Source organism: Meleagris gallopavo, chromosome 9, assembly GCF_905368555.1.
Source record: "Meleagris gallopavo chromosome 9, MGAL_WU_HG_1.1, whole genome shotgun sequence".
Classification (NCBI taxonomy): Eukaryota; Metazoa; Chordata; class Aves; order Galliformes; family Phasianidae; genus Meleagris; species Meleagris gallopavo.
The window spans coordinates 10582893-10606718 of NC_139412.1; the positions used below are offsets into that span (position 1 = coordinate 10582893).

General features: G+C 49.0%; 1 protein-coding gene across 2 annotated transcripts in view; it reads right to left on the bottom strand.

The window, feature by feature from the left end:
* The window catches only part of LOC100543007 (gamma-aminobutyric acid receptor subunit beta-4), a 67305-nt gene extending 55230 nt beyond the window's left edge, over positions 1-12075 (bottom strand). For both annotated transcript variants that reach the window (XM_010715273.3, XM_010715272.3), the window contains exons 1-2: positions 11140-12075; positions 7571-7659 (exon numbers count right to left, since the gene is read on the bottom strand). In XM_010715273.3, the coding sequence (XP_010713575.1) occupies positions 7571-7659; positions 11140-11219 (169 nt within the window). In that variant the 5' untranslated portion in view covers positions 11220-12075. The remainder of the gene's footprint in view (positions 1-7570; positions 7660-11139) is intronic.
* Positions 12076-23826: the final 11751 nt, after the last annotated feature.

A 23826-nucleotide genomic window follows, 5' to 3' on the forward strand; every position in this document is an offset into this window, starting at 1 on the left:
GATGATTACATCTTTCTTTTAGAGATAAAGGGATCTCAGAGCACTTCACCAGCCATGGTGTGTCAGGGGTTGGATGGAGTGGCACAGAAAGACTACACCAGCCAATGGGGACAAGGAAAGAGGAGGGCAACTGAATGCAGCAGTGCTACATGGAATTTGTCACAAACGGAAGAATCAACGTCTGTTGTTTTGAAAGTATAATGGTTTCATGAATAACAGTAAGACCTCATGTCTTTCACTGGATACTGAATCCAGCAAATAACACTAGGTGATACTGAACATTTCTCTAGGGCAGGCATTCAGATTGCTCAGACACCCAAATCCAACATTACTTTGCACTGAGAGTCAGGGGAACCCATCTTTATTGCTGTCTTTGTCACACCACCGAGAGCTTCCTAACACTGACGGATCTTCTGGGGCCACAGATGGATGCACAAATATGTTCAGCATGTAACAAGGAGTCTTCAAGATAAGTCACATTAGAGGCTGGGACTAAACATTTTAAAATATTACTGCACCCAAGAAACAAAATGGATGAAACATCAGTGGAATCATGCCCACTGCTGCATGGACGTTATACAGGCAGTTCTTAATTAGGGAGTCCACAGGATTCTTGTTCATTCCTCTTCCTTGTTCAGTAGAGGATGGATTTGCTCTAAGGATGATGTAGGATTATATACAGGAGGACAATACTGTCAGTGGGGTCCCTGGCTGCCTTGCTGAAAATCTTATTGCCATGCAGTGTGTGAGGGGGAGGTGTTCAGGAAAGGAAAGCTGTTTGTGTAGCTGTGTCCTATTCTCCAGTGCTGGATGTGTCACACTCCTATACCCAGATCTTATAGGTTGTCATGGACTGCCTACTGGGGCATGCCTACTGGGACATGGGGCTGAGACTCACAGCTGTGGCTGATATCAATAGGCACCACGCTTTGAACATGTCATATGCTGAATGTAACACTGCTAAGCATTCTGGAAAATCAGGTGTTTTGGCTGGGCACCCCACAGCAGGGCTACTTTTGACTCCTCAGAGGGGAAGTGTGAAGATATTCACACTGTTCTTACATATTTGACAGCAAAAACTAAAACAATTAGTTCTGTAGGAGCATATCTCAGTATGGAGCAGACAAGAAAGCCTAAGCATAAGCTGGTGTCTGCATACTTAGTCCGAGGCTTTGCATCAGATGTGCAGCTCACCAACCTCTCCTGGCTGTCTGTCCTAATCATTTGCCACAACCACCTCAGTTCATGCCCACTAGCATGCTGCCAGCCTGTGCCCCTTTCGAGTGAGGGGAATAAGAAGGAGCATCTCCATGTGTAACAGCATCATCCCCCGGGTGCTCTGTGGAGGAGTGCATGAGGAAGCAGTTGTTGGAGCTCTCCTCCAGACGCACCCTCACAAGGAGAACAAACGCATAGCCAGGGAGCAACCTCAATTGTGGCTTTTCTGAAGTCCTGAGTATTTGACTTTGCAGCCTCAAAGTCCTTTTCGCAGTATATATTTCCTATAAAAAGAGCAAAGTGAAAAAAAAATAGAAATCCCATAATGTGGCAATGTGTTAACATCCACATATGTCCCAGGAAGGTCTGGATCCTTTCATTTCCTGCCACTTCAGCTAATGAAGTAAGACACAACAGCAGGAGGTTGTCATCTTCTTTCTGGATTAGCCCTAGAGAAGATGTGACCCATGGTCTGGAGCCAGAAGTCACATACATGGAGGAAGTAGCAGGGGCTGAGCAGCTGCAGCCAATTTACCAACGAAGGACACACTTTTCTCAACACCCTTTCCTTAGGAAGAAGAGTGGAACTACTGGTAGCCTTGATGATATATCTAACTTTGCTTTGGCCCTGGATGGCATGAGGGTTTGCTAATTTTTCCATACCTCTCTTTCTTCCACTTACTCCTTTCCTGTTTTCAAACCCAGAGCTGCTTCCCATGGGTATGGGAGAGGAAGGATGATATCTCCCACCTCGGTGTCAAGCTGCGAAGCGCAGCAGGTTAATGTGTGTTCTGTTCTAAACAGTCTCTCCTGAAGACAATGAAGGGTGGCCATGGAGAAAAGGGTGCCATCCTGCTGGGACCCAATTCTCTGCTCCAAAGCATGCAGAAGTGTTAGCTGAAGGCACTTCAGAAGCACTGGGGAAATTGAATCTGGCCACTCTGAGAATTTAACATTTTTGCCACAGAAAGGGAAGAGAAGAGAGATGCAGTGCTGAAGATGAAGCCCTTAGAAGGCCAGGATTGCAGCTCCGTCTTGCAGGGTGCCTCTCCCTCCCTGCCACATTGCGACAAATGGAGGTGGTGACATCAAGATGCCAGTGTCACCATACTGGGGTGATGATGGCCCTGGGCAGCAGCTGTGTGTGCACGAGGGCCAGCCCTGCTGGGGTGCTGCTGGCTTCCCCCCCAGCATTTCAAAAGAGGAAAAAAAACCTATTGCATATGTGCCTCGGCTTGTTCTCAGAAATATCTGAATCATTTTGCCTAAAATTTCCCCTCTTTCCTCAGAAAAGTGAAAGCAAACGAGCTACATGGAAAAAAAAAACAACACAACAGGAGCACGGTAGCCAAGCCTTATACGCAGCAGGAAACAGGGACATTTTCAGGGAGCCTTAGCACTATGCAACACTGCCAGCCCTGCCTACATAAGGCACCAAATTCCCATCCTTCCAGTACAGTGCCATTGGGAACAATTGTTTCCCAGCCATGCTGGGCTGGGGGGCCAAGGCTCGGCCCCGCGCCTCCTGCTGCACTGGTGCCAGCCAACACTGCTTCTTCTGCCAGCCCTGCTGCTTTCCAAGCCCTGAACTACTGACAGTGCTTCACTGCAACACTTTATGCATCAGCAATCGTTTGTTTTCAAATTCTGGGTTTTAAGCCACATTGCTACACAGGGAATGGCTGAGGATTTTGTCCTCAGGCCCACTGAGCTTGGGGTGGCCTTTATTGCCCCTGAGGAAGAAGTGCTGTGGAACAAGAAAGGCATGAAGGAGGTTGGGACCACAGGAGGGTGCAGGTGTGATGGAGCAGAGAGGGATGAGGGCAGGAAGGGCAGGCAGGAGAAGCAGGGAGGGCAGCTGAAGGAGGGGTTCATGTCTAAGGAAAGAGGTGAGACAGGGCAAGGTTGATGGAAGCCGGGAAGCCAGGTCTATGCTGCACAGCAGATGAGGAGCAGAGCTATGAGCCCTAATCTCAGGCGCATTTGGATCCAAGACCCCCTACATCTAATTCTTCTTAGAGAAATTTAAATAAAATCTCGAGTGGGGAGAGCTGCTGAACACACAGGCATGGAAATATAGGAAACATAGAAACATATGCCATCATTCATGCACATCACTCAGGAGCAACACTAGGAACCCTGCATTTCTAGGTAGGCAGGGGACAAGGAACAGGGAATAACATCCCCTTATTTTTTGACTGAAATCTGTATAAGATTCCATGCAGGGTTCTCTTTCCATTAGCTCCTTGGAAGAAGAGAAAGTCTCACAAAGTTTCAGGTTGAAAATGTTGCACCAACAGAGAGCAGCTGAGTCACTGAGCTCAAGTGGGATCCTCCTGCCATTCCTTTACTAGCTTCTCTACCCTGGGGCAAGATAGTCTTCATTTACTTTGTCTTTTTTTTTTTTTTTTTTTTGTATCTTTTTTTTTTTTTCCCTCCTATGGTACTAATGCTTCTAAAAGCAAGTGCCTAAGAGCACTTACAAGAGCCAAGGTACTGCTCTGAAAACTCCCTCTTCCCCACCCGTAGCTTTGCAATGCTTCCCAGAACAGATCTGCAGCATCGTCCAGCTCTACACAGGGGTTTGCTATATCCTGTTTGCTGTGCCATAGCCTGCCTTGCAACCCATCCAAAAGCAGACATGGAGCTCTGTGCCATTGATCCCACATGGCAGGGCCACTTGGTCTCTGAGCGAGCTGCCCTGCTTCCCGCGAATTGAGCCGGCTTCCCAGCACCTCCCTAAAAAGCTCCTTCCCTCCCTTCCACTGCCATTCTTGCAGTACCAAGACAGAGATCTCTGCTTTAGAAGATTGGCTAAATCTTTCTCCTGCCATGCAGATACTTTCTCCAAACCTGTTCCAGATCCTCACCACAATCCTGGCCAAACCCATTAGAAATGTGTTGTGATGACATCCTGAGCCCATGAAGACTGAGCATTGCTGCCCCTGCATGTTGGCACTGTCCCACATCTCCTTGACCTGGCATGCTACCTAGGGTCAGTATCTGGAAAGTAAGAAGGAATGGCCAGGGCTCACCAGGCCACAAGGGTTTATCACCTGCACCCCAAGGATGGATGTACCTGCTGTCCATGCAGCATCCACTTCAATATCACCCATTCTACTCCACTTCTCCTAGCTTCTGACTCCCTCAGGCAGCCTCCACTGATCCAGGATGGCTTTCAGGAGGAGGTACTCCCAGATTTTTCCATCACACCCACATGGCTCCAACTTTCCCCCATTTTTCCCACATTTCCTGCTGTTCAGTTCAGCTCCCAGGTGAACATGTCACACTCAATGCCACCACATCACCCGTGAGAGCCGACCTGCTCATCGGCCTAATGGGTTTCCAGGGGGTGGGGGAGAGGGGAGGAGAGTGAGTGGCTGATGCTTCTCAGCCACTCAGCTCGGCCCAGAGCTAACGAGGCATCTCAAAATTAAAAAGTGAACTGCAATCCCCAGCAGGCCTGTCCTCCTTTTGGCATTAGCCAGAGTTCTCATTCTCTTTCAAAAAAAAAAAAAAAAAGAGGACTGGGAAACCGTGAGTTGCATTTGGAGCTGTTGATGCACCATATCCCAGGTGCAATGGGGGTGCTGAGACAAGGAGGAAGGACCCTTGGATGGAGACAGCAGCACAAAGGTCTTTGGTGCTACTGGAAATCCTTTCTTCTCCAGGGGAAGGAGGGAAGCAGCATTATTCACTTTGAGGCCCATGAGCTGATTCCTGCACTCTTCTGCCTCAAAACTGAGTCTGGCATTACGGATGGACCGGGGCCAGATTGTGCACAGAGTAATGGACCAAGGCGGTGAGGATGAAAGTGGGGAATGTGTTCCTTTATGCAAGAAGGGAAGAGGAGCTGCTTTGCTCCCATCTTCCTGTCCAATTAGAGACTTTGGTCAGAGCTGTGCCAGCCTCAAGACAGCCTTGTTCTATTCCTTCTGGGCTCCAACTAGGACTTACCATTCCACCAAGATGCCATCTTGGCCATTCATAGCTCACCTTAACTGGTCTTCTCAGAATGAGAGGTCAAGTGGGTGAAGAGCAATCACCTTCCCAAGCAAAGATGGCTTACACCCATCTTGCCCAGCATTCAAGGCATAGGCACTGTCCTGGAGAACAGAACAGTCATCAGGTCTCCTGGGATCAGAAGCCACTACAGATTAGATGAGTCTTGGTGTGATCTCTCTAGATTTATCCTAGCAATGGATTTGCCCCAAAATCTCAGAGAGCTGGTGAACTCTGGAGACAGCAATGCTGCAAGGAGACTTTCACCATTTTTCCTTGGGAGTACAAAGCTAATGACCTCCAGTTTTCAGACCCACCTCTCAATCCATCTTTTCCTTACTTACAGATGCTGCAGAGGCAATTTTTCCACACAGAAGCTTATCCTCAAGAGAAGAGGGCCAGGCATGCTAAGAGTTAGGGTGTCTCTGCACATTGAGCATCGAAGGCACAATAATGGGTACTGCCAGAGGGGTCTTTTGCACTCCCAAGCAGAGAAAAGGGCAAGAGAAAGGCAGCACTGAGATGTGTACCAGAATTAAGTCCACTGCTTTCTATCTCTTGCTCAGCTTGAGCGAGGAAAATGCATTATGTACTTTGGGAATTCAAGGTAAAATCAAATAAACTGCAATGGTTTCTCAAAAACATCCATTTTACAGTCAGAAAGGAGGCACTGCATGTGCAGCCCAGCCCATGCACTGCACAAACCTGGCAGTTCCAATAGCAGAACCTGGACTGAAGGATGGGGTGGTGTGTCCCAGGGGCAAGCTGGGTGTCCAAGGGACCTGGGGGTGCAGGACCTTAACAGCTCCCCACACTCTTCTGCTCTGTTCCCTCATGCAGCCAGGTCACTTGCTGTTTTACTGTATCATAATCATCTCAGCGGCTTAGGAGATGGTTTTCCTCACCGTTTTTATGTCATCTTTGCAGTTCTCTCCTCCTCATAAAATGTGACTGCATCAATTCCTCTGATTGGGGCAGGTCAGCTAATAGGGGCAACATTTCCCAGATAGACCTTTAAAACAATCCAGCCATATCTCGCATCTAAAGGAAAGGAGGGAGAAGGAGGAATCCTGCTGTCTTGCATATGCTCACAAAGCCGTACCCCACTGCACTGAGGCGACACTCAGCTGCACCATGGAGGATCAAGCATTGCCCCATCCCACAGCCCCCACTAGGCCAGTGCCAGCAGCACCTTGTGCTGCTCTTATGTCACCAGGGTGACTTTAAAAAAAAAAGAAATACACGGCAGTATTCCCTTACCCATGGTTTCAAGGAGATTTGGATCAAGCTCTTTGGGAGAAAATTCCTCCCTTGCCTTCCATTGAACTGACTCTGGCATCTCTTTCCCTCAAAAGCCCATAAATGAATCTGCTTCCCAGCAGTTGTCTGGAGAACATCTACCTCCTTGGGCTGAAGCTCCCTCAGTCCCACATTCCTCCTCTTGAGGAGGAACTGGCATCGCCCAGAGAAGACGGAAAACAGCCAAGCGTGGCAGGTAAGGTCAGGAGTGCTCCAACCCCCCCACCTTCTTGGGATGTTCTCTGACCACGTGGTCAGTGGTGGGATCTCCAGTGCTTGCAGCTTTACAACAGATAGACCTCAGCAGTGCCCTGCAGTATGACAATATCCGAGGATGATTTCATACTTCATCTCCACCACGGTGACAAAGAGCAAATCCCTTCCATTCTCTTTTGTGTTCACAGAATACAAGAGAGGAATTCGCAGATTCTTCCATCTCCTACTGAACAACAGTGAGGCCAGAGGCTATCCAGGTAATATTTTATCCCATATTGTCATTAAGGGGTATAGACCAACTGACAGCCTTGCCAGTGGACATCCCAACCCTCTGCAGGGAAAGCAGCTATAAAATCTGGCACCAGGAGCAGCAGAAGTTATGGAGATATGAACTATGGTCCATGAGGGAGAAAAGTTCAGGGTAGAGATAATCCAGAGTGTCTCAGCAAAATGTCCTCAGAAACAACCTACCATGAACAATCCCCCATCTGTCTGCAGACAGTGCAAATTCAAGATAGAGTTCCTCTTTTTTCTACATTTCTCATCTCCAGTGGCACTCAGTAATGCTGAACCTGGACCAGCAGAGTCGGCCCGTGCCCTGCAGAGCTCAGTGCTCAGTTGAGCCAGGGGCCAAAGCAGGCACTGGGGTGGCCAAGGAGCCAGGGATGGGGAAGGATGAGGAAGAGAAGGGAGGGCAGGATGGGAGGAGAGGAAGAGGGAAACCATGGAGAAGAAGAAAACATGAGGGAGGAGGCAGGAGGGTGCATGTTGCAGGGTGATGCATGGTGCAGGCAGGATCCCGTGCTCCGCTCCCCGCAATTGGCTGTCACCATACCTCCAAAGTCAGGCCTGAGGCGGACGTCATAGCCCTTCAGCAGTTTGTCCACAATCTCTTTCACCACAGAAATATTCCCAGTGGATGGGCTGAAATAAAAGGGAGAAAATCCTCATCATCCTTTGTGCTCCCAGGCCCATGCATGGGGATCCCAACCAGCCAGCTCTATCACAGCATCCCTCATATCCCACAGCATCTCACAGGATCACTTGCATCCCGCAGGACCACGCAACCTGTGCTGCCATTCCACAGCCCAGTGCACCCTGGCCAGCAACTCGCTTTTCTGGGTACCTTCCCCTGATTTCACACTGTACAGCATGGACTGCCATGCTCTGATGTCCACACTGCACACCTGCCCCCCAGCACACAGCCTGCACTGCTACAACCTAGTGCAAGCTCTGCTTCCCTGTGCACCCAGATATGTCTTCATGCTATTAAAGCACAGGAAAAAGCAGTGTCATAACACACAGCCAATCTTTGCCATGTAAAAATTCGTTTTCTGCCACTCAGCATCACCATGGCTTCTTAGCAACGCGAATCAAGAGGCAGAGCTGGGAGGCAGGGACCATCTTCTGCTATGTGTGCCAGGGCACAGTGCCTTGCCCTCCGGCCCCCTGACTGCCATGCAGGGCTGCCCCTGCTTCAGTAGTTTAAGCCCCCCCCAGCCATCTCAGCAAGAACAGTGCTCCCTCTAAAAGCAGCCTGTGAGGCAAAGCAAAACCAAAGGCAGGAGACCAGAATGCAGAGGATACTAAAAATATTGAGCCTATTCTATGTAGTGGGGCACATAGGTTCTGTCACCTGGAACTCAGCCCCTGTGCCACCCTCCATCCCCTGCTCTGCAAGAGAAATAGGGTCCCTGGCAGTAACAAGCACTGCTCCTTGCAGTCACCCACCAGAACAGCATGTCTCCCTGTCAGCACTGCCTCCCACATCCATCTAAGTCAAAGGAAAGACACACCATGGCACTACCTCTGCCAGCCATCCTGCGCCTTGCTGGACATCAGTGCCTGTCCTGACATGTCCGTGTGTCTGCACACACACACACAGGGCAGACTCTATGGGACATGCATGGCCTTCTGCATGAGCACACGGACATGCAGATACACCAAAGCACTGGAGCTCAAGGCTACAGCTGTGACAGATGTGCACAAATGCATGCATATGTGTGACGACATCCAGGTCTACATGATGGGGACTACAGGTGCTCTGTTAGATTGTGAGGACAAGCTGGGGTGTGGACACGATTTACGCAGGTGCACAGAAGCAGGAATTGATGGGTACCATGGGCTGAGGCCAGGTTCTCTGTACAGGAGTGGGTGGAGGCATGTGGGACTGGCAGGACTGAGCATGCAGCGAGGCTGTGGATGTGCAGGGATCTCTCAGCCAAATAGTGATGTGCAGTGCAAGCCAGCACACCTTGCCGGCCCAGCTTTGGTGCAGGCACAAACCCTTCAGCACTTGTGCCAGGGTTGTGACTGAGCTGCACTCCTGACTGGGCACCTTACAAAGATTTTTCCTTGGAGAGCATTGTTTTAATCACTGTAAAAAGGCCAGAGAGGTGCATGCAGGTGGATGTGCCTGTGTTTGCAAAGGTGTTCACACCTGTGGATTTCTATGCAGGTATGCAAGTTTTTGCCGTGCACTTTTGTATATATATTCACTGTGTTAGTGTCCATCAGTATTTTTCATTTCTAGATAGTCACTGCTGGGCACAAAGATTTTTATGTTCATAGATCTCCGTATTCAACATATAGACATAGCATGCATTTCTCAGGGGGCTAGGCACTTCTGCCTCACACAGGACATGAGCTCAGGAAATTGTGATACTTCTTTGATATGGGCAAAGAAACCAAAGCAGAGAGAGCAGCCAATGTGTCAGGGGCCATGAGGTAAGGGGCAGAGGGGAGAAAGGGACAGAGAGACTTGTTCCTCCCCATCAGTTGGCCCCATGAGGGCAAAACCTGGCACTGTGATCAAGGGCACGGTTTCTTGTCTGTCAGTGCTCTTTTTGATCCCAAAAGCCACTTCCCTCATGCTGAGCAGGCAAGTTGTGCATTTGCCCAGCTGTGGGCGAGCAGCTGCATGTCAGTGCTATTCCTGGCAAATGTGGGTCTGCATCCGCCAAGGGAGCACATCCATCCAGCCTGTGAGCTGAATTTGTGAATACCACGTCCCTGGCTGTGTGGGTGTGCATGTGCTTCACATACACACACACACTTGCAGCCAAACATTCACATATATGCACACTGTTCTGTTAGAAGGGATGAGTGGGAGTAGCTGGAGGCATGTGCACATGGGAGAGCAGTTTGTCCCCAGGATGTGCAGAGATGTGCATTGAGACTGTAGGTGAATGTCTGTCTGGGACATAAGCAGAAGAAACATACAAATAAATACACATGCAAGGACATGTCTGAGCACAGGCTGCTGATGTGAGCGCTGCTCTTTACACATTTGCTTCTAAGCATGTCTGTGTATGTGTCCATACACATTAGAATCATGCACAAATAGTGTGCAGAAGGTGGGCATGACTCTGCGCATGTGCATGCTTATAACTATGGGAACATAAATCTTTGTGTATATAGATATGCAAGCCTGTGCATGGAGCTGCATATGTGTGATGGGAACGCTGTGCTAGCGTGCATGGCTGAGCATAGTAATGCCTCAGCTCCCACCGCAGCACACAGGTACCAACCCACCTGCCTGCATCTGTCAAAAGAAGGGTGAGGAGGAGCAGTCAGAGGGCTCTGTGTGTGCAGGCAGCAGGAACGCCTGTGTCAGAGCAAACAGGTGTGCTCTGTACACCTTGTCCAGGCTGGATGGGTGCCTGTGCCTCTGACTGCTGGGATTGCTCAGAGTGCTCAAGGCATGCACCAGGAATAGCTGCAGCCTGGGCACACAGGGAAGCAGTGCAAACATTGACACGGCTACACACAGAGCAGGTAAACCGTGCTGTGCTGTCCGTGTGTTGCCATGCACATGTGTGCAGCCAATCAGCACAGATGGATGCGTGCATGCAGGGCTGCATCTGAGCCGGTTGCACCCCCAGATGACTATGTGGCATGCCATAAATCTGCGTGTAGGCACAGACGTAGGCATTGCCTCCTGTGCACTGCGGAGCTGGGCTCTGCTAACGGCACAGCACGCCTGGATGTGATGTGGCTGCGTGTGCACCGTGTGTGTGCAACACAGGCATGGCCAAGGCAGCCCCGTGCCGGGTGCGTATGCACGCAGCTCGGCTCCCACGGACACCATATTTCCCAGCAAAATGCTTCGTTTTGTTGTTTTCCCCTCAGGTTGAGCAGGAAAAGGGGGGAGGAGGGGGGGAATGCGCTGCAAGTGGGCTGCGAGGTGGGCTCTGTCCGCAGCACATCGCATGTATGAGCATCCCTCCTCCCCCTGTCATGACACGGGCTAGGGAACAACAACAACAGGCAGCGGGGGAAGCAATTTGGGGAAAGGACCCCCTCCCCTTTCCCACACGCAGATTGATGGAGAAAATCCCAAAGAAAACAAACAAGCCCTGTATCAGCACCCCAGTCCCTGCAGCCTGGGATCGCAATCCTTACCTTTGCGCACAGCAGGCGACACAAAGAGCTGCTAAAGCAGAGACAATTCCACTCAATCTGTCTGCTTGAAATGTCCACATTTCCACAAAGACGAAGGATGAAAAAAATCTTTGGAGGGGAGGGGAAAGAAGGATGGATCTCCTGAAATCCCCCTCCAAAGAAAGGGGGGGAGGGAAAAAAGAAACCGACCCCCCCCAGTCAGTTATTTCCTGGAGAAAAAGAATAATGAGAAAAACTAAAAAATGTGGGGGAAAAATATCCCCCCCCCCTCCTTCAGTGCCAGTCAAAGAATTCGTTTCTTCTTCCTTTCAGCATCCTTTCAACAAGAGACATCCTCTGGCAATGGAGAAAATCCCAAGAGAAAGAAAAATAAAATGCCCCAAAATGAGCTTAGCAAAATATGAAATCGAATCTCACAGGTATGCAGATATGAAGGAGAAGAAGGGAAAAAAAAAAAAAAAAAAGGAAAAAAAAAAGAAAAAAAAGAAGAACTCAGTGTCCCTTGAGCACTCCACTTGGATTATTTTTCCTCCTGCTCTTTTGCCATCCGGTTCTGCAGATGTTGCATGGCTCCTGCTACCCACCTTCAGAGAAGAGGAGGAGGAGAAAGAGAGTGGTGTGTGTGTCTGTGTGCGTGTGTGTGTGTGAGGGGGGAGGTGTGAGTTATCGAGCAATACAATTTTATTCTGGATTTTATCTACCTGCTCCCCCCTCCCTCTTTATTTTCCGAGGGGGAAGGGGAAGCAGTGCCACCCCACTCTGCTGTTATTCTATTTTATGGCAAGCTCAGGCTCATCACTTGGATGGTTTGGGGCTTCTCTGAAAGAGTTAAAAAAAAAAAAAAAAGGAAAAAGGGAAAAACAAATGCAACCCGGTAAATAAATAGATACATATATGCATGTGTAAAAAATAAATAAATCTCTGTCTGTGGAAGGAGCCACTCTCTGAGGGAGGCTCAATGTCTCCCTAGTGCTGTTGCCGCAGCTCCTGTGGAGTTTTGCTGCTCATTGCAAAGTCAGAAGAGGAAGGGAGGAGAGAGGGAGTTTGGGGATGGGGAGGGGGACTCTCCGGGCAAACTGCGATCCTGACGTCATGGCTGACAGCATTAACCCCTGCTGGCTTGCAGAGGGGAGGGTTTTGCTTATTCCTGGGGAGGTGGGAGCAGGACAGAGGATGGAGTGGTAGGCAGGGGGATGTGCCTGGACAAGGGTGGCTGAGCTGCAGGAGCTGATTTTCCAAGGCTGTTTCCGAGGTTGTCTGAAATGGTGTGATCAGTGAAGGCTGGACTTCTTCCTCCAGACACAGAGATAAAGGAGAAGGTGATCTGCTGGAAGTCCTTCCATGCCACAGGGCAGAGGGTGGCCTGGTGGCCTCCTGGGGAGCTGGGGAAGGCCTTCTGAGGTCTGGTGGGCTGGGGGCCTTTCCAGGCCAGGTAAGACCAGGTCAGTGGGGATGCTCAGCTTTCCCCAGGGGGTGTTGTCATATGGGCGTAACAAAGTTTGGGGAAAGGAAGACAAAACTGCCAGAAACACTGCTGAGGATCAGTTGCTGATGCTATAGTTTTACCCACTGAAATGGTAAGTCATTGAAATCTTCAGTCACAATCCCCTGTGTATCAGCTTCTGATCTTTATCTTAAAAAAGTAATATAATTAAGGAGCTCTACCTCTCTAGATCAGGCATGGAGTGATGGATTTCCATGGAGGAATTTTTCCTAGGAAGAAGGAGAGCTACAGTGGCACTGTCAGCACAGAGCAGGGTACCAGAGCTCAGATACCATCCACACCCTCCCACCAGCACCATCCAGGCAGGGGATGCAGGGGAAGAGCAGACCTTGAAGGAAGGCTCTCCCTTCCTCTTGCACCCCACTAACACTGGCCAACACCTGTGTGTGGCTGCTCTCCAAAGCCCTCTGGGCCTGAAGGCAGAGCAGATGTGTAACTGTAGCTGGGCAGGGTGAGGATCAAAACACCCCTGGAGAGGCACACGAGGCAATGCAGGGTGGAAGCTGGGCAACACCCTCATCTGCAGGTTGTCAGTCCTTGAACCTGGAGAGCATCTCTGAGCTGCCCTTCTGCTCCACTGCGCCTACCAACCCATTGGGGCTGTCCCTTTGCAAGCCCTTGGGAAGAGAAGCAACCCAAACTGATGTTCTGTGCATCGAAACAAGGGTTGCAGGACACTACCCTGGTGTCACAGTTGGGACCATCCTCCCTGGGCAGCTCTTGTCACAGCAGGGAGGTCCTGGGGGCAGCCAGCTTGGAAGGCACGGGGAGAAAAGGGGGATCCAGAAAGGTTTTGCATCCACACCAAGGGTATGAAAGGATCGGAGGTGAAAAGGTGTCACAACAACTGCTGAGGCTGGTGGAAAATGAGCCCTCCTCATATCTCATGATACTCATGGCCTGGGGGCTCTTCCAAAGCAATAGGGTTTCCCTGCATGCTTATTGCAGAGGAGGAACCAGCCCATCAGGTCTGAGCTTGTGCTTTGTCAGGTTCAGCCTGTAGCCAAAGATCAGCCACTTCCACCATTTCCACATGGCAGGTTGTCTCCTCTGTGGTTGCTCATGCTTCAAATGGAGTGCCTTGCCCTGTGATGAAGGGCACAGGTATTGCTGGCATGATATCAGGATCCTGTGATGTTTCCCCATGTGCAAATGTGCCACCAGGAGCCTGGAGTGTGGGAGGCACAGCTCCAGCTCCTCTCACTGCTTGCTGTCACACAGGTGTGGTATTAACCCCATCTGCTGCTGCAGCAGTGCACAGGTCTCCTGGCAGCAGCAAGTTTCTGAAGCACTTGTTCTGAATTAAGCTGCTGGGTACCAGAGAGGAGCTCCTGGGAGAGATGAGAAGCCTTTGCCTCTCTCAAAGCTCTGGGCACAAAAGGTACCATTTAGCCCCACTATGGGCCATTCCACTCCTTCCTTCTCTGGTCCATTAGCAATGTTCCATCCCACCAAATGTGATTGCATGTTACTGGCAAAAAGGTAAATGGAAAGCAAATGTCAGGGGCATACATGAAGGGGAAAAATTATGCTCACAAATGGTGACATTTGTGCTTGCAAGTTCACCCAGTCGGGAGCAGAAACCGTATCACATGAATTATCTGACCATTCAGCCACAACATGGAGCTTGGGAAAGCCAATTGCTTAGCAGCAAACGCATTCAAAGACACCATCGTGTGCTCTTGAATAATCTACCTGAAGCCATGTTCACGAATAAATGAATGCTCTGGAATTAGTCACCCATCTCTGCTGAGTCTCATTAAGGCAGACGCACATTTGATACAGGAAGATGCTCGCTGAGGAGTTTGTTTCTTCCCCTCCAGATGACAGGCAGCCTTGAGACCCCCAGGACCCCAAGAGCCGGGTCTCCCTCCCCTCCTCAGGAGCTCTCTGCACTCCAGAGAGAGCCCAACAGTGTTTATTTCTGAAGTTCATGTTCTGAGCTAAAAAAGAGCCACTGGAGGCTGCTGGAGTTGGCACGCTGTGACTGCAATCATCCTGAAGAGGCCATGGAGGAATTTGTTCATGGCTGTCCGCTGTCCTCTGTTACTAAATCATTCATTTGAAGTACCCTCCTACTTGTTGCTCCGCTGCAAGCTCTACACCATAACCTTTTTCTCCTGTGGACACCCCTGTCTCCAAGTCCCACAGTCACAGTGTGATAGCACTGTGCCAAAAGTATCTACAGATCATGGCTTCTGGTCTATAGCTACCATGGTGCATGGTATCCAATGATTCAGCACTTGCTAGGTGTTCATCTGTCTGCTACCTCCATCTTTGGGTTTGTGACATGGAGGGAGAAATCAGTGCTGTCCTGAGGGGTCTGCACAAGTGTATGGGGCTGCTGAATCACGGCCTGAACCTTTGATTGATCACCTGAGGCGAGCAATGAGTCAGCCACAGGAGCACAGGTGAAGGCAATTCACCTGTGCTGCAGGAAGGGGTGGAGCCTGGCTGCACCTCTCCTAGACCCATTTAAGAGCTGACTGCCAGTGGGGAAGGATCTCTCTGGAGATCTGCTCCATCAGGAGTTCATCTTGTGAGCCCAGGACAGGGTGAGTGACTTTCTCTCATTTCCTCCAATATAAATTATATTAGCCAAGCTCCTGGATATATATATATATATACATACACACACCATCTGTATATCCATTGATTAAACAACAAGTGAAGTAGCAAAGCAGTGAATCAGGTTACATCTACCTTTCTGTAGAAACAGGGAAAGAAAGAGAAAGCAGGGCTTTGCCAGCACCAGGGCATATTTCAAACCTCTTCTCCAAGCACACAGATGCATCTAGCAAATGGAGCTTGGATAGATATTTCTGTAGAAAGTATCCCACATCAGTAAATACCACAATTAGAACTAGCATTAGGGAGCATCCAGAATAAATCTCTACCAGTACCACTTAGCTGTGTCACCTCTGGCCCTGAGGAGCTGTTGTGGCAGGGGGAACAAGAAGCTCTTTCCCTTTCCATCACAGTTATCAGCTAAGTGCCACTCCTCCCCACGCTTTGCCATCATGGTGGAAAAATCTTACAGGTCTCCATGCGCTGCTGACAGGAGGGGACAGGGCTGGCTCTTCTGTCAAACCAGCAGCTCCCTGAAGAACACAGTTATTCTTCCAAAGCAGGAGAAAATAATCATCAACAACAGCAACAAAAAAAACCAAACCCAATCTACGACAACAACAACACCAAAAAAAAGCAAGAATCAGAATGAGAGAAGAGAGAACAAAGCAAACTGGACAACAAACCAGAAGTGCTACTGATCTTCCTGCACAGAAGATGAAAAACACCCCACAAATACATGAAGTGTACTTCGTGATGTGGAAATAGGGAAGGGCAGAGGTAAGGGAATGTTTCCTGCCTTGTGTAGGACATGACCTTTTCTTCCTGCACTTGCTGCAGCTGCACCTAGGCCTGGTCTCAACAAGACAGAAACCTTTGGCAGTTATATTTTGTGGGTTCCTAGCAGAAGAGTTTTTCTTCAAGACCTTCCACAGGACGAAGTTTCTACCAGCAATTACAGTGCCACATAATCACCTTTGTGCATCGGCCCTGGATGAGAAGACCACCAGTACTGATGTAGCTGGCAGACATCAACAACTGCTTGAACAGCTGGGACCATCATTTTTTTGGCAACTATGTGTTCTTTAAGCCACAAATCCCGCCTCACATCAGCCCCAAGAGCATGGACACACCATATGCTAGATGCTGTATATTTCTAAGGAAATATCCCAAAGGCACAGTCTATATCCAGGGTTCCCCATCTTTGCTGAGTTAAAGATCCTTCATCTTGCACTTCTGAAGATAGTGCAGAATTCTCAAGAGCGAGCGGAAATGTTTGCTATTTTTAGGAACTGTGAATGGGTGAACTGGTGAGCTGAGTTTTGCATGCAGCAGTGCATCTTGCCTGTGCTCAAATCTCTTTTACCAGAGGATGGAAACTGGTGGAAAGGCAGAATAAATTCTCAATGGAGGTGAGTTCACACACTGCCTTCCATTTAAGCCGTCCTTTATTACAAGCCTGCAGACCAGTCTAGTTTGAGCTTTAACTCGTTTGAAAAACTGTACAGCCAAGTGAAGGTCCTTCAATTATGGTTGCCGAAGTGCTGGGATAGTTGTAGTTATTGAGAAGCTTTAGATCCTACATCTACAGTGAAAGAACAGCCCCATGCATGGCAGACTGCCCATGCCACAGCCTCTCCAGCCATGCCTGCTCAGTGGTAAAGGCCTACTCAGGTTTGAACTTAGCAAATCAAAGGCCCCACATTTAATTTCTCTTCACATTTCCACGACTGCAGTTAGGAACAGCAGTGATGCCCTTTGGGACTGGCATTTCCGATTGTGTTATGACTGGTCATTGAATTAGTGACTGAGCACCTGGTGGGAAGGCAGAGCCAACCCAGGGGAGCTCAGGTGCATGCAATGTACCTGAGTGACCAGAAGGGTGGAGCCAGGATCCATCCCTTCCCAGTCCTCATTTAAAGGTTGGCAGTGGAGGTAAGCATTTCTTGTTGGTGATCTCTCTGTTTCTTTCTGAGGTCTTCTGAAGGTAAGCAGCTTCTTCCCTTTATTTTTGTGCCCATGGCTGTTGTATTGGAACAAATTGTGACTTGCTGCAGCCTAGGACTTTGCTGCTCTGCTGTGACTGCTGTGCTTTCCATCGTGTTACAGCTGGGTACCCATTTCCACCATTAGCCTGATGTTGATCAAGTCCACATCTGCTTCAGCCCAGGCACATAGAACTCTGTATTTTATCCCAAGGTAAAGCTCACGGTGGTCTCCTTCACGGCCGGAACCACCTCAGCCAGGAGATCCTGTTTGTTCCTGCACCTATGAAATGCTCTCCAGCTCTTATGTTTTCAGTCATTTCTTATCCTAGAGCCCAGTATGGAGCTCAGGCCCCAGCAAGGGCTGGCTGGACCACAAGCTTGAGGTTTGTTTGTAAGCACTGACCATACATACAGGGCTTGTAGGTCATCCAGGCTCAATTGTGTTCTGGAAATAACATAAAAAGGTGACCTTTACTGTCACAGCGTGGAGGACAATGGTGAGTGATAATATCACAGAGGGCATGCACAGAAGGTGTCTGAGTAAGAGCCTTACTAAAGGGAGCATGACAAAGACTGAGGGCTTCAGAATGACAACCAAACTCATAAAGTCTCCAGGCTGGAAGATGATAGATACTGGCGTTACACACATCAAGGTGCTCATCTTGCCTTTCTAATCTGAGAAGAGATAAGAGAGAACATAAAACTGCTTTCAAACTTTCTAAGACTGTAGAAGGAACAACCCTACTCCTTTGTGTGTCATAAATTTCTGTTTTTATTTTTCAAGTGGGAAATTGAGGCAGATATGTGCTTCCTTCATGACTGCTCCTGACTGGAATGGGGACTTTGTAAAATGTTCTCACTGGGCACATGTTGTGTGCTCCTCGTTAACTCAGTGTTTTATGTGAGATAATATTCATATGTGCTTTCCCATGGCCTTCAGCCACTCTAGTGGTTCCAAAGGGCTTTGTCTGATGGCTCTAAAACAGGTGGCTGAGATTGAGTGACTTTTATGACCTGAGAAGGGTGATAATGGTGCCAAAACTTGCTCTCAGGAGTGTTATATTGCTGTCATGAAATGCAATTTGTACATTATAGGATGGAAGACAGTGCAACATGTATCTTGGTCCTGAAATAGGACTGACAGTCCATCAGCCTGCTGACAGCTAATAAGCTCTGGTCATGCCTCAACTTCTAAGTCACTCGAGCATTCACTTTGCAAGCATGAGAGCAAAACACCTGTGTAAGGCCCATATTTGAGTGCTAGGCATGCCTCTGCCATGGAAAACAACTTAGATGGGTTCTGTGTTCCCTCTTACCCTGGTGAGAAACAGCCCTGAGTAGAACTAGATTATTCTGGATTTGCACCAGGCACAGCAGTGAGGGGCACCTCACTGTCTTGCCTGCACCAATCCAATGTCTATGAGGTTCCTCTCCGGATAAGCAAGAGGAGAATTCCCTGTATATACACTTCATTTTGGAGATTGAAAGTGAGATGTGTGTGATGCTGTGTTGCCTGGCAACAGGCTGGGAGTGATGGAGCACAGGGCAGATCTTACTAGGGGCTGTGCTGGAGAGGAGCATCTCCAGCCTGTGCACGTGGCAGAGGAAAGGGCTGAGTGCTCCAGCAGAGAGGAATGTGCTTGGAGCAAGGTAGAGACACAAAAATGTGGGAAGGACCATAGGGGAGATGGAAGTCCAGTTGAGAAGGAAAAGAGAGAAGATAGAGAGTCCCCTCTGGTGGGGGGTGGAAGGTGGAAGAGGTGCTGAGCTGTGAGGGCTCGTGGCCATCACCTTCCAGGGAGTGGCTGTAATCTCTCTTCAGATGTGTTGTGTCTTCAACCCAAAGAACAGCAGAAAGAGGCAGTTTTCCTCTGAATTGTCTGTTCTCCTGTAAGGAAGTCTCATATTCCTGACGCTCTTGTGATCCCTGGATACTCTATACAGCTTTCAAAGTTGACTGCAGTGACTTTTTCTGAGTGACAAGCATCCACACAAGGCTTCATTGGGAATAACAGCACCTCTCTGACCAGTCCCAAGAGGGTCCAGCTGTCCTGAGGGACTACACTCAACTTAACAGGTCAGTTTGGTCAACACAGCAAGAATCTGTCCTTCATTTCCTTTACTTTAAATTGCTTTGAAATTGCAATTGGGGGGGAAAAAGTTATGTAGGATTGGAGGAAACAGGCATGAAAAGCAATTAGTTTCCATCCACAAGAAATGTTTTTGGTCTGGGTATCCCCCCTCAAAGTCACAGGTCTCCCTGGACCTCTGTCCTCCCATTTGCACCCACAAGGACTTTTCGCTGTGCTCTCTGCACAAAGAAAGGAGGGGATTCTGTGCCCTGGCTTGGTTGCAGATGAGGGAGGCATGCAGGGCATCAGCAGCCCTTGGGGAGACCACTTCCCCCACTGTCAGAGCAGTGCTAGCTCCTCTCTCACTGGGAATCCTTTGTGGTAGGTCCCTCCTGCACCACAGCTGACCCTGCCAGGCAGAGGACTCCCCTATCTCTGGAGCATGGCACATTGAGTCCTGGCTGCAGACCTCCACCCCCAAAGAAATTTTTGGGGATGCTGTATTGTCCTATACATGAGTCTTCCCTATTTCCTGCTTTTATTTTAGTCCATTTGCATCACTGATTTGGGCAGGCCATAGAGCTCAGCCTTCTGCATCTGTCCCAGCTGCCATGCAGGACAGTCTCTACACACAAAGATGTCAGCCGACCTTCTGGCTGGTTGCTGCCTTCCCCCTTTTGCTTTTTTCCAATAAGCACACCATCTCCCGGTGTGCTCAGGAGGAGGCATTCATCCACTCTGCTGCTCGGACACATACAACAAGCTATCGTGTTTGCTCTCACACGGCGAGCCAGTAGCAGCGATGCGATAGACTGTGGTTTCCCTGTACTCTGGTCTACAATCTTAATTATTAAGATAAACCTTTTAGCTCAGTTCTTTCCATCTGGATACTTCTCCATCTTGACTGAAAGCAGCTTTTAACAGGGAATTCCAAAACTTGTCCTTGATTTATCCCAACTTAGGAAGAAGAGCAAAAATACTTTTCCTGACTACAGCTACTTCTGAGATGTGCAGTATTAAGTTTTGTTCTGCCTTTCTTGTCATTTCCAATATCATACGATACCATATTTAAACTGACAGGGACTGTAACACTTATCAGAACAAAATCTATCCATGTCCCCCATGCAGGGCACAGCATGGAGGAGCTGTGAATCCTTTCCCAGCCTTCCTCCTGCCAGGCCTTTCACTCCACTGCCCTTTTGTTAGGCAGGAAAATATTTTCCTGGGAAGAACTGTCTATCATGGCAGTGATAGCAGAAATATCTGATTTCCACCAGCCAAAACCTCCTGCTGCAGCTTACACCAGCTTAAGGTGTGTGCAAAGGCCACGCTTGAGTAGTGTGTTAAACTTGCTTTATGCTGGTGCCAGCTGCTGTAGAAGGTAGCACAAAGTGAGTTGAAGCTAGCACAAGAGCTTTGAGAAAGCTACTGACTTAAATTTAGGCTGTATCTGGCATGTTTTGAACAAAGCCATGGCAGAGGGGCACAAGTTTTTTCAGTTTATGCCCATTCTTTCTCCACCAAGGTAGAGAATTATCGTGGAAAGGATTATTTCTATTCAGGTTCCCAACTGAAGCTTTCTTTGCTTACCAAATCTACTGGGGGGAAATGTTTTCATCTAAAGGAAGCCCAAGGGGAAAATTAAGTTTTCCAAGGAAACTGCAGGGAAGCAGGAGAACAAAGCAGCTGGAAATGGAGCTGAAAAACATTCCTGTGATGCTGTTGGAGTACAAACCTCCTCTGGGAGGGAAAGGCAGTTTCCTATGTGAATGGGAACAGCAGTGGCTGCAGTGCTCAGCATCTTTGATGTCCATGCAGGCAAGGAGCAGCCCAAGTGAGCACAACTGCAGGCTGCGCTGTGCTGGGACCAGCAAGCAATGGCTGGGTCAGCAGTGGGTGGTCACATCGGGCTCTGACTGGTTGGTGCTCCCATAAGCTGATGTTTGAACCCGAGCTCCCTGTTCCTGGGAACTTCACTTTTCCCTTTTATTTCCTTCTGACTCTCATTTGAAAATCAAAGTGCTATAGGAGGTGGCCTAGGCTCACAAATCCTACCGGGTTCACAGCTGAAACAGAACCTAGACCTTCCTTTCTTCCCTTCTTCTCTTTCCCCTTTCAGTCCGGCTGCCAGCTTGCTGCACCTATTTGCATCTCCAGAGCACCGTTTCTCTTCTCTGTCAGTTTGGTGCACCCTCAGCCTTCCTTCCTCCATCCCTGAGACCTCTTCAGAGCCAGCAGCCCAGCATTGTCCACACTGAGGTGATGTAACCTGTATTTCTGCTACTTCTTTCTTACAAACTCTGCTGCCTAAAGCCAGGGCCGCTTTTCTTCCACATTTGGAGAGAGCGATGCACTTTGCTAATGTAACCTTAAGTGACGTCTGAGCTGGATGTGTGTTCCCAAGGCACAGAGGGCTTGGCCAGTAAATTATCTAGTCTGCCAACCCACTCCCACCATGCCTACTAACCCATGTTCCCCTGTGCCACATCTCTGTGTTTCCTGAACACCTCCAGGGACACTGACTCCATCACCTTCCCGAGCAGCCTGTTCCAATGCTTTACCACTCTTTCAGAGAAAACTTTCTTAATATCCAATTTGAATATCCCCTGGTGCAACTTCAGGCCATCACCTCTTTGTTCTCTCACAAGTTACCTGGGGAAAGAGACAACCCTCACCTTGCTACAACCTCCTTTCAGGTAGCTGTACAGAGCAATAAGGTCTCCCCTGAACACTGCTTACAAGGGAGCTCTGGAGATCACATAGTCCAACCTCCCATTCCCTTGCAAGTAACCCATACCTTGTAACAATCACAGCTCTGATCTAAGGGGATTCACATTTTCTCAGATAAACGCTGTCTGCCAGCGTGCTCTCAATTTCTCTTCCATCATGAGTCCTATGACCCCTCCCCAAATTGTCACAAGGACGTTTCTCCCCCAGGGAGAACAGCCTGGAGTGTGCTGGGGACTAGGTGACAGAGCCACTGCTTCCCCCTCCTCAGCTCCCTGGGGGAGGATCCTACCTCCTGATGCAGGCTCAGATCTACAGCTGCAGTCCTCCTACCAGCATCTTCACTCTGATGGAGAGAAGTAAAGATCATCAAACTTTCTGTTTCCTGAGTGGCCCTGCAGGACATCTGCTTGGCAAGTTTTAAACACACTCTAAAAGACTCCATGCTGGCACAAGGCCCCTCAGCTGCCCTGCACTGTGAGCTCCCTCCATCCCAGCCCTGCAAGCTCCACAACAGCAGCGAGGGCAGAGAGGTGGTGTGATGTTGCAGGGAGCGAAGAGTTGTTTGCTTTGCTGTATCTGATTCACAGTGGAAGTGCAGGGGTCAGGAGAAGGCTGTTTATCATGCGAAGGTGTCCTGATTAAGTCAAGCAATGACGATGACATCTTAAAGGAGCAGATGAGAGGTAGATCATTGCCTGGGACTGGAAGATGAGGAAAAAACAACCCCAAAATCCCTGGTGAGGGGTCAGCATCAGTTGGGCGTGTTGCCAGCCCGTGGTCCTCAGGAAAGCAGAGCGTTCTTTCACGATGCGGGGATGACAGCCTCTGTTGGCATGGCAACGTGGGATGCTGCAGTGGGGATGGCCGGGCAGAGTTTGCAGTCGGCAGAATGGGGAAATGTTTGATAGATTAAAAAACCACCAGCTGCACACCATCGTCCTCCCTCACTCGCTCCACCTTGTGCTGCCAAGTTGAATAACTATGTTATTTTGGTGGGAGAAAAACAGCATAATCTGAGCCCAGGCTGTCAGGGAGGAGGGAGAGAGTGCGTTTTCTTCTGATATTCTCCCTTTTCCCCCTTTTCCTTCCCAGCACCTCCTTTGGGGAAATGAAGCCAAGCAGTGAACAAGGATCTGTTGTACAAGTGGGAGACCCAGGCTCTGTTTGGGCTGTGGTATCCCACAGATCTCATCATTACCCTGCACAGCTTTCACATCCTACCTGCAGGTTGCACTCTAAATTATATATAAAAAAAAAAAAAAGTTCAAGCACGAGGTAATTCTCGTTCACTTAGAAAACCTGAGGAAACACAAGAGTGAAGAAGTAGGGGGTTAAAAAGCAGGTCTGTTTGCATGGCCAAACCTTCACTGCTTCCATGCAGAATCTCTGAAGTACTGGCGAGGACACCAGGGTTTTCTGTGCAATTGGTAGTTGCAGGGCTCCCTGCTCCCACTCTGGATGTGATGTGACTCACAGGGGTTTGCCCATGCACCCTGAGCAGGAAGATGTGTGTTAACCTCAGGCGCACAACTTAGGATAATTTCACATTATTTTGGATAATGCCAGGCTAAATATTTTGCTGTCTTTTGTTCAAGTATCTCAAAGGGATGTTCTATTTTCTCCCTGATTGGACCAGGTTGCACTTCAGGTGTCTTGCAAGGGTTCAGTGAGGTTTCCCTCCATCTTCTGAACACCACCTGGCTTTCTGAACAGCTCTGCAAGGCTTTTACTTTGCACCTGCACTTTGCACACTGCTGCTTCCTGAACCACAATAGCATAAACCAAGAGATGACAAAAGGAAAAGTCACCTGTAACAGCAAAAAAA